Source organism: Hyla sarda, chromosome 9 (genome assembly GCF_029499605.1).
Source record: "Hyla sarda isolate aHylSar1 chromosome 9, aHylSar1.hap1, whole genome shotgun sequence".
NCBI classification, from domain to species: domain Eukaryota; kingdom Metazoa; phylum Chordata; class Amphibia; order Anura; family Hylidae; genus Hyla; species Hyla sarda.
In genome coordinates, this window is record NC_079197.1 from 129,983,621 (window position 1) to 129,999,929 (window position 16,309).

General features: G+C 41.8%; 1 protein-coding gene across 2 annotated transcripts in view; it reads right to left on the reverse strand.

Annotated features, from left to right (window-relative positions):
- The window catches only part of DOCK11 (dedicator of cytokinesis 11), a 428,541-nt gene that overhangs the window by 32,052 nt on the left and 380,180 nt on the right, over nucleotides 1-16,309 (reverse strand). For both annotated transcript variants that reach the window (XM_056539360.1, XM_056539359.1), the window contains exons 47-49: nucleotides 14,349-14,462; nucleotides 4,920-5,066; nucleotides 201-411 (exon numbers count right to left, since the gene is read on the reverse strand). In XM_056539360.1, the coding sequence (XP_056395335.1) occupies nucleotides 201-411; nucleotides 4,920-5,066; nucleotides 14,349-14,462 (472 nt within the window). The remainder of the gene's footprint in view (nucleotides 1-200; nucleotides 412-4,919; nucleotides 5,067-14,348; nucleotides 14,463-16,309) is intronic.

Below are 16,309 nucleotides of genomic sequence, written 5' to 3' on the forward strand. Positions count from 1 at the left end.
AGCGAGATGACTTTCACATACGGATTACCCTGCACGCACATTAAGATCTACTGGCATTACAATCTACTGTAGCTCTGGGCTTGATGGACTCTGGTCTTTTTTCAACCTTATGAACTATGTACAACAGGAGGGGAATTGTTAAGAATGCAGGGATCCTGTTTATTCCAGAGATTATTTGAGGTTTAGATTCAGTAACTTACTTGTTAATATGGTTCTTTTCTTACACTGCTCTTCCACGTTTCCATGCTTTTTTCCTGACAGAGTGTACGGGGTTTCGAAGACAAATCGGCTAATGTTGTGATTCCTCTCAAAATCTGTCTTCCTATCAGAAAGTTCTTGCTCTTCTAAGTAGGGCTTGACATACGTTATCTGAATGTGGGCGAACTTGACGTCAAGAGCTTTCACATTAACCTAATTGTCAAAAAAAAAAACATGGCGTTAGTGATGTACTCAAATAATTTCTGAGCACCTGGGAAGATTATACTAAAATGGTACTACTAGTATGCTGTGAAGTGTAAACATGACATTGTGGGTTTAGAAAGCTTAAAGGGGTACTATTTTTTAAAATCAATTGGTGCCAGAAAGTTAAACAGATTTGTAAATTACTTTTATTTAAAAATCTTAAAGGGGTATTCCAGGAAAATACTTTTTTATATAAATCAACTGGCTCCAGAAAGTTAAACAGATTTGTAAATTACTTCTATTAAAAAATCTTAATCCTTTCAGTACTTATGAGCTTCTAAAGTTAAGGTTGTTCTTTTCTGTCTAAGTCCTCTCCGATGACACCTGTCTCGGGGAAACGCCCAGTTTAGAAGAGGTTTGCTATGGGGATTTGCTTCTAAACTGGGTGTTTCCCGAGACACGTGTCATCAGAGAGCACTTAGACAGAAAAGAACAACCTTAACTTCAGAAGCTCATAAGTACTGAAAGGATTACAATTTTTTAATAGAAGTAATTTACAAATCTGTTTAACTTTCTGGAGCCAGTTGATATATATTTAAAAAAAAGTTTTTCCCTGGATAACCCCTTTAATCCTTCCAGTACTTATGAGCTGCTTTATGCTCTAGAATAAGTTGTATTTCTTTCTGGAGTTCTTTTCAGTCTGACCACTCTCTGCTGATACCTCTGTCCATATCAGGAACTGTCCAGAGCAGGAGAGGTTTGCTATGGGGATTTGCTTGTACTCTGGACAGTTCCTGACATGGACAGAGGTGTCAACAGAGAGCACTGTGGTCAGACTGAAAAGAATTCCAGAAAGAAATACAACTTCCTGTGCAGAATAAAGCAACTAATAAATACTGGAAGGATTAAAGGGGTACTCCAGGGGAAAAAAATCTGCTCTGCTCCTCCTGCTCTATTACATGATAGAGTTTTCAATATGGCAGGTTCCCTTCAAAACAGCAGCTTGTAGTAGATGGAAAGTCACTGGCAATCTACCCTATTCTTCTGTCAATACGTGAATCATATCTAAGATTACAGAGGACTTAACATGAAAATAAAAATATTTTTCTCACATAATTTTCACTTTCTGTATTTACATATTAGTAGCGATGTTTTTGTGTTTTACGCTGGCGTATAAAGTCCAATGCTCTTACACATCTGCAGCCTTAGAGTGTTAACACTTGTTTAAACAGTACAGTCCCCAGCCTGCTGATATTCATCATCCTATCCTGACTACCAAATACATCAACAGAAGTTCTTGTATAAATAATAGAGTAAATCTGTAGCCATAGTAGACAATTCAATGTCTTACAGTTTTGTACAAACTGAATTAGACAGCGTTCACACCAGTAGTTAATTTCATTTCTCTGCCCCATCAGAGGAGCATATACAGTGGTCCCTCAGCATACGATGGTAATCCGTTCCAAATGGACCATTGTTTGTTGAAACGATCGTATGTTGAGGGATCCATGCAATGTAAAGTATAGGACAGTGGTCTATAAGCTGCGGACCTCCAGATGTTGCAAAACTACAACACCCAGCATGCCCGGACAGCCGTTGGCTGTCCGGGCATGCTGGGAGTTGTAGTTTTGCAACATCTGGAGGTCCGCAGGTTGAAGACCACTGGTATTGGAAGTTATACTCACGTGTGCCCGCCGCTCCGGACTGTCACCACTCGTCAACGCTGCCCTGGATGTCGCCCTACATCGCTGTTGCCGTGTCCCCATGATGTCCCCGATGCTCCGGCAAGACCTCTGCTTCCCCGGCATCTTCTCTCTCCGTCGCCGCCATCACGTCGCTACTCACGCCACTCCTACTGGATGACGTGATGACGACGATGCAGGGGATCCCGAAGAGGACGCGCCGGAGCCCCGAGGACAGGTAAGTGATCGTCAGTGGACCACACGGGGCACCGTAAACAGCAATCCGGTGGCAGCTGAAGCAGTCTGTGCTGCCGGATAGCCGTTTACGCGATGTCCCCGACGTACAAAAGCATCGTATGTTGAAATGATCGTATATCGGGGCCATCGTAGGTTGGTTGGGGGGTCACTGTACTTAGCACAAAAGTTGGAACCCTTGATCAGAAAGGGATGGCATATCCTAGACATATGTCATGTCTTTTTTTGATTGTGAAAATAATTTTAGGGAAGCACATGCTTGGTTTGTCCTGGCCTACTTTAAATGAATAAATTAAGTGCTGCTACACTTTTACATAAAATAACACTGACTAGTAAAGATAGGATATTTATATAGTATATAGGAGCCCATTCACATTACTATTTCTGCAAAATTTTCTGTTATAAAGGTATGTCGATGTATAGCACAATGTGTTCTACATGGGCCTATTGACTGTAAGGCAATGTGCACACTTCCGAATTTGCGCATAAAGATGCAGAAGTCCGGCCAAATGATGCGGGATGATGAATTTTGCATCTTTCTTAATATATGCGGAATTTCTGCAGAATTCATGTGGAAATTTCACATGGATTTAGCAGGAATTCTCTGTGCACGGAAAAAGGTGCTTTTCATTCATTGCTTTTGCTAAATTTGAAATTCGCTTCAATTCGCATTTTGCAGAAAAAAATCCCCATTCACTTCAATGGGCTTCTGCCTTCACAATACAGAATATCTACCCGGTTGGATATCAATCTAGATATCTGAAGTCCACACGGAATTTTGAGGTAGATAATTTGGCAGCTTGAAAAGGTAAAGGGAAACCCCATTGACACTAATGTTAATGCAGCAGAATTTCTAATTTTTAAACAGAATTCTGTTCTGCTTGTGACTTCCATAGTGGACTGAACCGGGTTTACTAGTGACTATTCTCAGACCATTTCCTGACATAATGCCATTTCTATCCTGGACTCAAAACGGAAGTCTTTCAACACAACAACACAATTTCATGTAATGGTCCCACTGAATGAAAAGGATCTGGCACAGCTACTGTGGTATATGTCTGCCTACCATTCTACCTGTATGCCAACCCTCAAAGTGGGGTCCTTATCAGAAGTAAATACAGCTTTAGGTACATTGACACTTATTTATTTCTATTTATCGACTTTAATGGGTCTGCAGCAAATCTGCAATAGTAGTAGAGGATTTGCATATTTGCTGTGGAGTAGCAACAAAGTCCGCTGCTAATTATGTATGTGTGTTCGTACCCTTAGTGAGAAAAAGGCAACTCTCTCACACAGTTTGCCAAGCCTGGGCCATTAACTCCATTTTCCAGAAATATGTTTAGTCTAAATAAATCCCAATGGAAATAACCTGTGTGCACACGTTTTCATTCAGAAATCAGACTATAAGCCCCATTTTGGACAGGAACCTATGGTGGTACATACATTTTCTATACAATAAGACAGAAGATGTCAGTATTATATAGTTAAGGAGAAGGTGGGGGTGTTACCAAGGTTGGCAGTTTCACCTGAGGCTGCCCATCAGTCCTCATTAAAATCTTCATAAGTTTGGAGCTGATGTAGGTGTCACCTACAATTGACGCCTGTTTGCAAGTCTAAATTGTAGTAAATTTGTCACATCTGGCAGACACGCCCCTTTGTGTGATGCCACACCCACTCTTTACACCAAGCTCCCCAATTGTTATTCTCTATACAGAATTTACGGATTGCTGAATTATTACATTATTGTCTATATGTACTCATTTAACGCTTCCAGTTTCTCATGTTTACAATTACAGTGGTCCCTCAACATACGATGGTAATCCGTTCCAAAGGGACCATCGTTAGTTGAAACCATCGCATGTTGAGGGATCCGTGCAATGTAAAGTATAGCACAGTGGTCTACAACCTGCGGACCTCCAGATGTTGCAAAACTACAACACCCAGCATGCCCGGACAGCCAACGGCTGTCCGGGCATGCTGGGTGTTGTAGTTTTGCAACATCTGGAGGTCCGCAGGTTGTAGACCAGTGTTAGAGGAAGTTGTACTCGCCTGTCCCCGCTGCTCCGGACCGTCACTGCTCGTCACTTTGCCCGGGATAATGCCGTCCATCGCTGTCGCCGCGTCCCCGAGGTGTCCCCGACGCTCCGGCAAGGCCTCTTCTTCCCCGGCATCCACGCTCTCCGTCGCCGCCATCACGTCGCTACGCACGCCGCTCCTATTGGATGACGGGACGGCGTGCACAGTAACGTGATGGCGACGATGGAGAGCGCTGACGATGCAGAGGATCCCGAAGAGGACACGCCAGAGCCCCGAGGACAGGTAAGTGATCATCAGCGGACCACACGGGGCACCGTAAATGGCTATCCGGTGGCAGCTGAAGCAGTTTGCGCTGCCGGATAGCTGTTTATGCGATGACCCCGACATAAAAAAGCATCGTATGTTGATGCTGCCTTCAACATGCGATGGCCTCTGAGAGGCCATCGCATGTTGAAATTATCGTATGTCGGGGCCATCGTAGGTCAAGGGGTCACTGTATAAATTTGAGGTGACACACATGCAGAATACATATACTTAACGTACCTTGTTAGAATCCTGAATCATTTTCACATTATCTGCCCCAAATTTTTCACCATACAAATTTAATAGACGTAAGGATATTTCAGAAAGTCCTGTTAGCTTTGGTTCCTTGTAGATATATTCCTTGCCATCTTCTTCTTCAAAGAAACCCTTGTGATATAATAAGGAAACATTTTATTTCATCATACTATGATGCATGTGAAAAGCAAAGTATTTTCGGAAGTTTTGATTGTAAATCTTCCCTGTGTTGTCACCGAAGAACAAACATAATACGTCATACTATATAAAATTTTTGTTTTATTTAAGGAAGTCTTTCTAACTATTATAACTTATAACTTTATAATTATTATAACTTATCACCTATGCACAAGATAGGGAATAAGTGCGTGATCGTGGGGGGTCTGACCGCTGGGACCCCATGAGAGCGCGATCTCCTGTACGGGCCACATCTCTGCAACGGCTCTCCTCGTGCAGGAAGCGTGCCGGCCACAGCATGACACTGCGGCCGACATGCCCCTCCATGTATCTCTATGGAGAGGTGGAGATGCAGCGTTCGTGCTTCCCCACCTCTCCTGTCAACCTCTTAGTGAGCAAACAGGAGATCGTGGGGGGTCCTAGCGGTTGGACTGTAATATATGTTTCTATGGTTTCCTTCCATGTAAAAAAAAATGATTCATGTAGGAGGCCCCTTCCCCATCTGTTTTCCCCCTCTGCTCCTTCCGGTATCTTGGCCCCCACCATCTTGGCCCCCACCATCGTGTGAAGACTGAACAAAAGAGACTTGTGAAACAGTTACAGGAAGTTGAGAGACATGAGGACAAGGCACATCCCTCATGATATTTGCACACTCCCTAAATGCTAGAATATCCTCTAGAAGGGGGTGGGAACTTATGTTAATGACAAAGGTGATATAAGCTTGAACGATTTGAAATAAAGCCCAGTGGACAGCACACAGAATGCTAAAGCACAATGGCTCTGATTTATTTCTCTATGCTTCGGTATATACATTATGTACAAGAACGATGAGTTAATTCACCACAGATCCCCCCGCAATCAGACACTTTTCCCCTATCCTGTGGATATGGGGTAAGTTATAGTAGGCAGCAGTACTCCTTTAATCTATAGTCTTCTTGGAGACTTACCACCACTATTGTTTTTATTCAGTTTTTTCTTATTACCTATTATTTTATGTTTGATCTTCCCATGTTGAATTGATACTTATTGCTTGTTTTATAAAATTGAAAAAAAAATCTTGTTTCTTTTGGATCCAGCAAAATAAACAACTTGTATCAAAAATGGTGTCAAAAAGTATAATAAAGCAACTTACTAATAAAATATTATTAGCAATACTGCAAAGATATCTCCATATCTGCTGAGCTGTCTGGCTTGTAGCTGTAATGTCCGGTCTGCTCCATCCCAGCTGTAATGTTCTGCTTCATCCCAGCACTCTCTTCCCTCCTGTCTGCTTAGGATAAGGCCATTGATGTGAATGAGGGGAGCTCATATTATTGATCAACCTTTTTTCAGAAAAGGCAGCAGTGAGCCTGTTCTGATGGAACCTACTATGACTGAGAAATGATTATTTCTGCTTTAAAATCTAGCAAGCAGTAGTATGAGCTCCCCTCTACACATTACTGGTCTCTCTCTGGTCAGACAGGAAAGGAAGAGGGCAGAGCAGACTGCATTTAGAAAGTGTGAAGTGACATCACAGCTTCAAACCAGAAAGTTCAGCTGATATCGAGATATTTGTGCATTATTGCTAATAACATTATATTAGTAAGTTTTTTTATTTTTTTTAAATACTTTTTGACCCTATTAACTTGTATGGGAACATTGTGTAGGCATGCTCTGTGACCTGAGCATAGGTCATTGTGAAGGAGCAGATGACATGTGAGCATTACTTATTATGAATGGCCTGACCCTAGCTTATCCATATACTGTGTCATCTTTCACTGTAATTCTGTTTGTGATGATAGGGAGGAAACTGAAAAGTTATTTTTCTCCTAAAGACCAGGAAGAGTCAGCTTATTATTAAGCTTAGTGGCCAGAATAAACTGTAAGATTTCAGGGTTATTTTATTATATAGAAAACTGCACTGCTCCCTTTGGCTGTCCGGGCATTCTGGGAGTTGTACTTTTTGCAACAGCTATAGGTACACTTGTTGGGGAAGACTGACATATAGTGTTTGCTCTAGTCACTAATATAAAATAAAAAAATATCAAAATATATCTATAAAGAAAACCTAATATGCCATGCGCTCATGATACATATCCATAATCCCTTATAGAAGATGACATATCTGATAGCATCTGTGCTATCAATAGGAATGTGTTCTGATAAGACATGTGAAACAATGATGACATTAGGAAGAACACATCTGCACTATCATGAGGACATTATCCTAATGTAAAATGTAGCAGCTGTAAATGCTGTGCCCATGTAGTGGCTATCGTTCATTGTAGAGAGGAGCAGCTATGATGCTGGATGAGAGGATGCTCACTTCGGTTCATAGATAAAGCAGCAGATAGAAAGTGTGACACTTAAAAATACAAAGGTGCAGCTGTGGTGACATGCCGGAAATCCTTTTGTGGTAATAAACAGAAAGCAGCAGCTCTGCAGACACAGAAAGAGGCAACCGTGGCATCACACACGATAAGGACAAGCCCCAGTTCCAGATAGACAAGTGGATGGCCACCAGTCTTATAAATACAAAATAATTCCTGTATTATAATGCCTATTCACACTATGTATAATATTTCTAGCTGCTTTCCTCCTTGGTTATCTTGAACAGGTGACCTCCTCACAATAAATCACATGGGTTTCCTAAACTAAAACAACACTATTGGTTTTGAAGGATCCTGAGTCCCTGACCAGTCACATTAGGGGCGATTTATCAAAACCTGTGCAGAGGAAGAGTGGTGCAGTTGCCCATAGCAACCAATCAGATTGCTTCTTTCATTTTCCACAGGCCTCTTTAGAGGCCTGTGGAAAATGAAAGAAGTGATCTGATTGGTTGCTATAGGCAACTGCACCACTCTTCCTCTGCACAGGTTTTGATAAATCTCCCCCACTGAGTCTAAAACCCCAATTCTAACTTAAATCTGGTGCCTGGTTGCTTGTAAACTTTAATATTATAAATTATTATTAAATTTGTTACAGTTTGGCTTTTCTATTTCAAGAATGTATAAGTAGTTGGAGATCAATGTGGCAGTCCCACTGTAAAAGTGAAAGCTCTGGTTAGCTCGATTCTGGGGAAGCTGTGTCCATATTCTCGGCAACTCTTGTCTTCCAGAGAATTTTGGTAGACATACACAGCTGTAAGGTATTGGAAGAGACCATTGTTGATTAAATAATTACTCCCTTGGTAGCCTTAAAAAGGTTCTCATGAGAAAAAAAATGATTTCAAATTAACTGCGGCAAGAAAGTGATACAGAAGTTAAAAAATATTAATCCTTATAGTACTTATCAGCTGCTGTATGTTCCAGAGGAAGTTGTGTAGTTCTTTCCAGTCTAATCACAGTGCTCTCTGCTGACACCTCTGTTTGTGTCAGGAACTGTGCTGAGCAGGACAGAGATGGTAGCAGAAAGCTCTGTGATCAGACTGGAAAGAAGTACACAACTTCTTCTGGAGCATACAGCAGCTGATAAGTACTGGGACTTTAAGAGGTACTCCAGTGGAACCAATTAATTTTTTTTAAATTAACTGGTGCCAGAAAGTTAAACAGATTTGTAAATTACTTCTATTTGAAAATCTTATTCTTTCCATTACTTATCAGCTGCTATATGTTCAGAGGAAGTTCTTTTCTATTTGAATTTCCTTTCTGTCTGACCACAGTGCTCTCTGCTGACACCTCTGTCCATGTCAGGAACTGTCCAGAGCAGGATAGGTTTGCTATGGGGATTTTCTCCTGTTCTGGACTGGACAGTTCCTGTGGTCAGATAAGTACTGGAAGGATTAAGATTTTTTAATATAAGTAATATAAGTAATTTCCAAATCTGTATGACTTTCTGGCACCAGTTAAAAAATAAAAAAAATGTTTTCCACTGGAAAACTCTTTAACATTTTAGTAATTTACAAATCTATTAAACTTTCTGGCACCAGTTGATCTGAAACAAGTATTTCCTCTAGAATACCCCTTTAAGGCTTCCATCAGTTGTGGGATAGGGTAATAGGAAATGTTTTATTCAATCAATGTATCAGTTTTGTGGGATAAAATTGGCACAACAAGAACAACTTTTCCATAGGTTTCCATAGGTTTATAAAATGTCCACCTCTGATAAATGTGGACCATTTTGATGCCATGTATTTTAGTGTACTACTGTTTGTTTAAACGCCCGTCTTAATATACCTTCCCTTATGTTTTAGCTAACTATAAAAAAAATGCATGTGTGCATAAATATACATATATTCAAAGTTCTTAAGGCCTAGTAAGGTTAACATTTTGTTCTGCCCACAGAAATATTATAGTTCTTTTTTCTGATTACTGTTGGGCCCCAGTTTACAGCCAGTCCAGTACGTTACTTGTTCATGTGACTGGTACAGTCCTCACAACCACCCAGGGTCATAGTCAGCCCAGCCCACCTATTCCATATGCATTTTATGTGGGCATGCTCTGCCACAATTAACTACGCACATCTCACACCCATTAACCATGCTTAGCCTCAGGGATGAAAGGGCTTCTAGTGACAAGGCAGCATGCAGTGCTGCAGAAGCAAGAAGTACCAAGTGTATAACAAGAGGGAGAAAGGCTGTCCAGGGGGCATCAGAATATACAATTTACCATGAAAACAATCCCAAGGACACAGTAAGCCCAAAGGAGATATTTCCAGAGTTTGTTTTTCTAACCTTGAATCATCCCTTTAAGTATCTTACCCATTATTAATAAGCGACACAAAATAAGTAGAAGCCTAACTGTTTAAATGAGAAAGTATTATTTTGCTTTGCATTAAAGGGGTATTCCGGGAATTTTTTTTTTTATTTGACTATGCTACAGGGGCTGTAAAGTTAGTGTAGTTCCTAATATAGTGTCTGTACCTGTGTGTGACGGTTTTCTCACAATTCTTATGTGATGTTCACGCCACTATTTATTTTTAACAGCATGCAAAATGTCTGCTGTCTCAGATTTTTACCAGGTTGCAATGCTGCCGAGACCTGACTCACTAGTCAGCTGATGACAGGGAGCCTGTCTGCTTCAATGGGTGGAGGGATCAATCTGCAACTAATGCAACAGCTGTAGGCACCCTGATTGAAAACCACAGGTCTGCAGCTCATTTATGTTTAAATGGGTAGGGGGGCTGATGTGTGTAAATTGAATTGTGGGATTTGTAGGCAAAATAGGAAAAGTCAAACAGGAAATATCAATTCACAAAAAGCTAGCCACAGTATTATGGTAATCTCACAGCATAGCCATTTAGCCCAAAGACAAGCGCAGATCCTTCCTAAGCATGTCCATTACTGTCTGCCAGGTACTTACTAAAATCACCTTATGGTGGATAACCCCTTTAAATGTAGTAGGCACTGTGCCCCAAACCCACCCAGATCCAATTTCAGACATTTTTCATGTGACTGTCAGGCTGCTTGTGAGAACAGTTGTGTTATTTTCAAGAGTCACTTCATGTACACTGCTGAACCTGTGCACCCTTATTAAAACATCAAAAACAAACACACCATCACATTGTCTTTGTTGCAAAAGAGGAAGGAAACCTAATATGGAGAAGTAAGTAAAATAAAAAAATATAATGCAAAATAAAGGGATTAGGAGTTAGGAAAGTAAATATTTGTATTTGGGTAATCTGTTTTTACAAAACAGAGCTATCCATGAGCATGATCTTCTTTTAGCGTAGCAATAAATTTAGGAATGTCTCTAAGAGACTTAAGGATAGCCTTCTATTGTGACGAACAAATAGCAGAGACCTATAGATTTCACAAGCAAGATTGGCAAGAGAGTGAATTGGGAGCCGTTCAAATCAAAGGGACCCTTAGTCCCAGGCAGCAATCACAATATGGTTCTTGACTGTATAAAAATGTACTCTGCAGATGGTGTCTTGGGGAAGAGCCTTGTCATAAGGAATTCTCCTGACCCTAATATTATTACGACTATGGTTTCCCAAGTTATCATGGGCATGGTACAAGTCCATGATGGTCCCCCAGTCCCTTAATGTCAGCACTCAGGGAGTCAACATTTTTGCAGTTTCTGATTTATATTGTTAGCACTATATAGAACATTGATGTCAATAAACAGGGGAGTGGTGATCAAAGCACTGCACATTCCCTGCTCCTGTGTACAATGATTCAGTTAAATAAATCCTGAATGTGAACCTTGGTACAGCGATGAATTACTTATGTATGCCAGTCTACCTTCTTCCTTAAACAAATGCCATCTTACTGCTAAGAAACTTCAGCTGAAATCTTAATCCTAGTGTCACGTATGGGCAGGGAAGAGTGAAGCCCTGAACTCACCCGCTCCCACTTGCCCTGCCTACTTGCGTACCTGTCCTAGGCGACCGGTCCACAACCACAGTGATAGTGCCTGCCTGAATAAGTGCAGGGAGTAAAACGTCAACAAAATAAACTTACAATACAGACGGAGGTCGGGACACTGTATGGAATCACACACTAACAGAAATAATAACTAAACATACACACAGACAATATGTCACAGTCCATATAAGCAAAAGAGCCCATAGCCCCACCCCTATATTGTAATGGCCATAACAGAAAGGGGGTACAATTTAAAGCATTACTTTGAACTTTGTAATATTATTTAAAATAAATAAATAAATACATACAACAAACAACTATTTGCATTTTATTTTTTACATTTACCCAGATATCACAAAAAATTATTAAGATAAAAATGACAAAGAAAACAGTTATTAGCTGAATAACCAAATTAGAAGATGTTTTATAGCTTTCAAGTCAGCAAGTAATGAAAACCCCGAAAATGTGCCTGGTCAGGATGGAGGGAGTATGAAGCCCTGGTCTGAAGAAAGTTAAAGACAAACGTACAAAAAGTAAATCAAATAAAACAAAACCATTTTAAAAGTGTAATTTCACACAGAGATTTATAAAACTATCTACAAGAAAAACTGTCCTTATTGCAAATAGCAACCAACCACAGTTCATTTTTCATTTGTAAGAAATAAAATCTCATCTCTGATTGATTGTTAAGGGCAACAGAGACAGTTTTTCTTTTTGATAGATTTATAAATCCCTGTGTTTTTACATGTATTTTAATACACTGGAAAGGTGTGTGTGAAGGAGCCCTTAAACCACTGATTCCCAACTGGGGTGCCCCGGGACACTGGGGTGCTGTGGGATTTTGCCATGAATTTTAAATTTTTAAAAATTTTTTTTTAAATGTCCTGCCCCGGCCTGCGAGCCTATGACTCACAGTGCCGCAAGGGGGAAGGGAAACCTGCGTGCCCACTGCACACACAGTGTCCCACAGTGTCTTCTACACCCCTGTCACCCATGTACACTCCTCTTTACCGCTCTGTCACCCATATACACCCCTCTGTCACCCACGTACACTCCTCTACACCCCTCTGTCACCCATGTAGACCCATTTATAACCCCTCTGTCACCCATGTACACCCCTCTGTCACCCATGTACACTCCTCTACACCCCTCTGTCACCCATGTACACCCATTTATAACCCCTCTGTCACCCATGTACACTCCTCTACACCCCTCTGTCACCCATGTACACTCATCTATCCCCCCTCTGTTACCCATGTACACCCCTCTGTCACCCATGTACACCCATCTATCACCCCTCTGTCACCCATGTACACTCCTCTTTACCCCTGTTACCCATGTACACTCCTCTGTCACCCATGTACACTCCTCTACACCCCTCTGTCACCCATGTAAACTCCTCTACACCTCTCTGTTACCCATGTACATCCCTCTGTCACCCATGAACACTTCTCTACACCTATCTATCACTTATGTACACTCCTCTACACCCATCTGTCACACCCTTCACCCATGTACACTCCTCTACACCCATCTGTCACCCATGTACACTCCTCTGTCACACCCTACACCCGTCACCCATGTACACTCTTCTACACCCCTCTGTCACGCATGTACACCCCTCTGTCACCCCCTACATCCCTCTGTCACCCATGTACACCCCTCTACACCCATCTATCACTCATGTACACTCCTCTACACCCCTCTGTCGCCCATGTACACTCCTATACACCCATCTATCACCCATGTACACTCCTCTACACCCCTCTGTCACCCATGTACACTCTTCTACACCCATCTGTCACCCATGTACACCCCTCTGTCACACCCTACACCCGTCACCCATGTACACTTTTCTACACCCCTCTGTCACGCATGTACACCGCTCTGTCACACCCTACACCCCTCTGTCACCCATGTACACCCCTCTACTCCCATCTATCACCCAGGTACACTCCTCTACACCCCTCTGTCACCCATGTACACCCCTCTGTCACACCCTACGCCCCCTGTCACCCATGTACACTCTTCTACATCCCTGTCACCCATGTAAACCCCTCTGACACCCCCTACACCCTTCTGTCACCCATGCACACTCCTCTACACCCCTGTTACCCATGTACACTCTTCTACACCCCTCTGTCACCCCCTACGCCCCTCTGTTGCCCATGTACACTCCTGTCACCCATGCACACTCCTCTACACCCCTCTGCCACCCATGTACACTCTTCTACACCCATTTGTCGCCCATGTACCCCTCTGTCACCCATGCACACACCTCTACACCCCTCTTTTACCCATGTACACTCTTCTACACCCCTCTGTCACCCCCTACACCCCTCTGTCACCCATGCTAACTCCTCTACACCCCTCTGCCACCCATATACACTCTTCTACACCCCTCTGTCATCCATGTACACCCTTCTGCTACCCATGTACACTTTTCTACACCCATCTGTCACCCATGTACACCCCTCAACACTTCTGTCATCCATGTACACTCCTGTCCACCCCCAACACCCCTCTATCACCCCCTTTGCCCCCTGTCACCCATATACATTATTCTACACCCCTCTGCCACCCATGTACACTCTTCTACACCCCTCTCTCACCCAAGTACACCCATCTGTCACCCATGTAAAAAAAAGTGCAGAGCCTAATGGGCTTGTTTTTTTACAGGGTTAACAGTGAAGAATTGTGGCTGGAAGAAATTGTCATGATGGCCAGATGGAGAAGAAAAGGGAACGATGCTGATTAGAGAAGACATCACTTGTGAGTTGCTGTCTAATGCATTTTTTTTTCGGAGGAGTGCCCCGTGGAGAAAAAGGTTAGGAAACACCTTTGTCAAAATGGAGATAAAATAGATGTAAATAAATGGCAGACAGCATTACCCTAATTTTTAAGATAACATGTTGACATCTTCTTTAAAATTCAGTGATAATTTGTCTTACCTGACCATAAAAGGCCACCCTGAAGAACGTTCCCAAAAGCCGCTTTCCAGACTGCATGACTTCCATGATTTTCGTATAACCATTGTGGAGAGTCCTATACAGCTGAGTGAGTTTCTAAATGATAAAAGAAAAAATTATTCATATACCAAAATGAACAGAGGAGAGCAGAAAGTTAATAGGGGCATTTATTAAGCCATGCCAGTGGCGCGAGTCTTTCAAAATTGTCATTTCTGCATAGAAATATCCAGGTTTAGAGAAGTTGCACTGCTTGTGCCAAGGGTGAGGAAAGGTGGCAGAAGAGGGGCTTTGCTTCACATGGAGGGGGTAAGCAGGGGGTGCACTCTACTTACATGCGACTTTAGGGCTGACTTGTGACACCTTAAGTTGCAGAAATATACATGCGCTCATAGCTGGTGTAGGTTTCTAGGTCAGGCAGCCAAAGAGTCACTGGATATATTAAGAAAAGTGCCCCTCTTAATAAATCCTGGGAACTGAAAATGGGCTGAACTTTACATACGTGTACTAAAACATTGCAGATGATCTCCATCAATGTTTCTAACTTAACTTAAGACATGTGAAAAGTTTTTTTAATTGACTATTTCCATTTAAAGAGAATTTGTCAGTTCCCCTGATCAGTGTGCTATAGTAAGTACTCCTCTTCCCCATGAAATGCCAATTCTTAAGCATGGTTGTGTTGTATCATTTCTCTCTTTTTCCTCCTGGAAATGTATCAGTAGGTGCAAAACATGATATTACCACTCCTTTGTCAGTGACAACATCATACAGTGTCAGGACACACCATATTGACGGGAGGAATGGTAACACTCCTAGTCAGTAAAGAAGGAAACACAAAATAATCAATTGCAAGAATGTTAGTATGGTGAACTAGGGCGTACTGCTGGATAGAGTCTAAAACACCCAATCCTGTATGTGAAAATAAATGAGCAATATTTTTGTAGGCAATACTTTGTGAGCTAAACAGCCCTGGCTCCAGACTGATGCACTGTATCAAACTGTATCAGCTGCTGTGTGTATTATACTTAGCTCTCTGCACAGCCAGAGGGTTCATTGAAAACATAGATATCATTACAGGACCATTTCAGAGATCAATTTATCAATTTTTGAAAATTTTAAATTGAAAAACTGATAAACTGAAACATAAAGTATATTACAAAGTTGCAAATCATCATCCTCTTTCATGTTGCTAGCTACTCTTTCTCCCTATATTCTTTAGATTGTTCAGGCAGACTATAACTTAAACCAAGTTACATCTAGTAAATTCTGAAATGGTTCTTTTTAAATTACTTCTATGACATTGGCCAAAACTCTATTAACAGTCCCTGATTTACTTTATATGACAACATGCTTATAGACCTCAGTATCCTAGCATGTTTCTAAAAAAATGTCCCTTTGGCATATGTTTGACTACTGTACCTTTTATTTAACTACTAGCTAAGTACCCAGTGTTGCCCAATCTTCCTACTTAAACCTGGTGGCAGAGGAAAAGCACAAAAGACACTCTTATCCACATATACCGTTCTCATATCATGTCCTCATAGCTCATCCTCATATCCCCCTCCTCATATCCCGACCTCATATCCTGTCCTCATATTCCCTCCTCCTATCCTTTTCTCACATCCTGTCCTCATAGCTCATCCTCATATCCCCCTCCTCATATCCCGACCTCATATCCTGTCTTCATATCCCCTCCTATCCTTTTCTCACATCCTGTCCTCATAGCTCATCCTCATATCACCCTCCTCATATCCCGACCTCATATCCTGTCCTCATAGCTCATCCTCATATCCCCCTCCTCATATCCCGACCTCATATCCTGTCCTCATATTCCCTCCTCCTATCCTTTTCTCACATCCTGTCCTCATAGCTAATCCTCATATCCCCCTCCTCATATCTCGACCTCATATCCTGTCTTCATATCCCCTCCTCCTATCCTTTTCTCA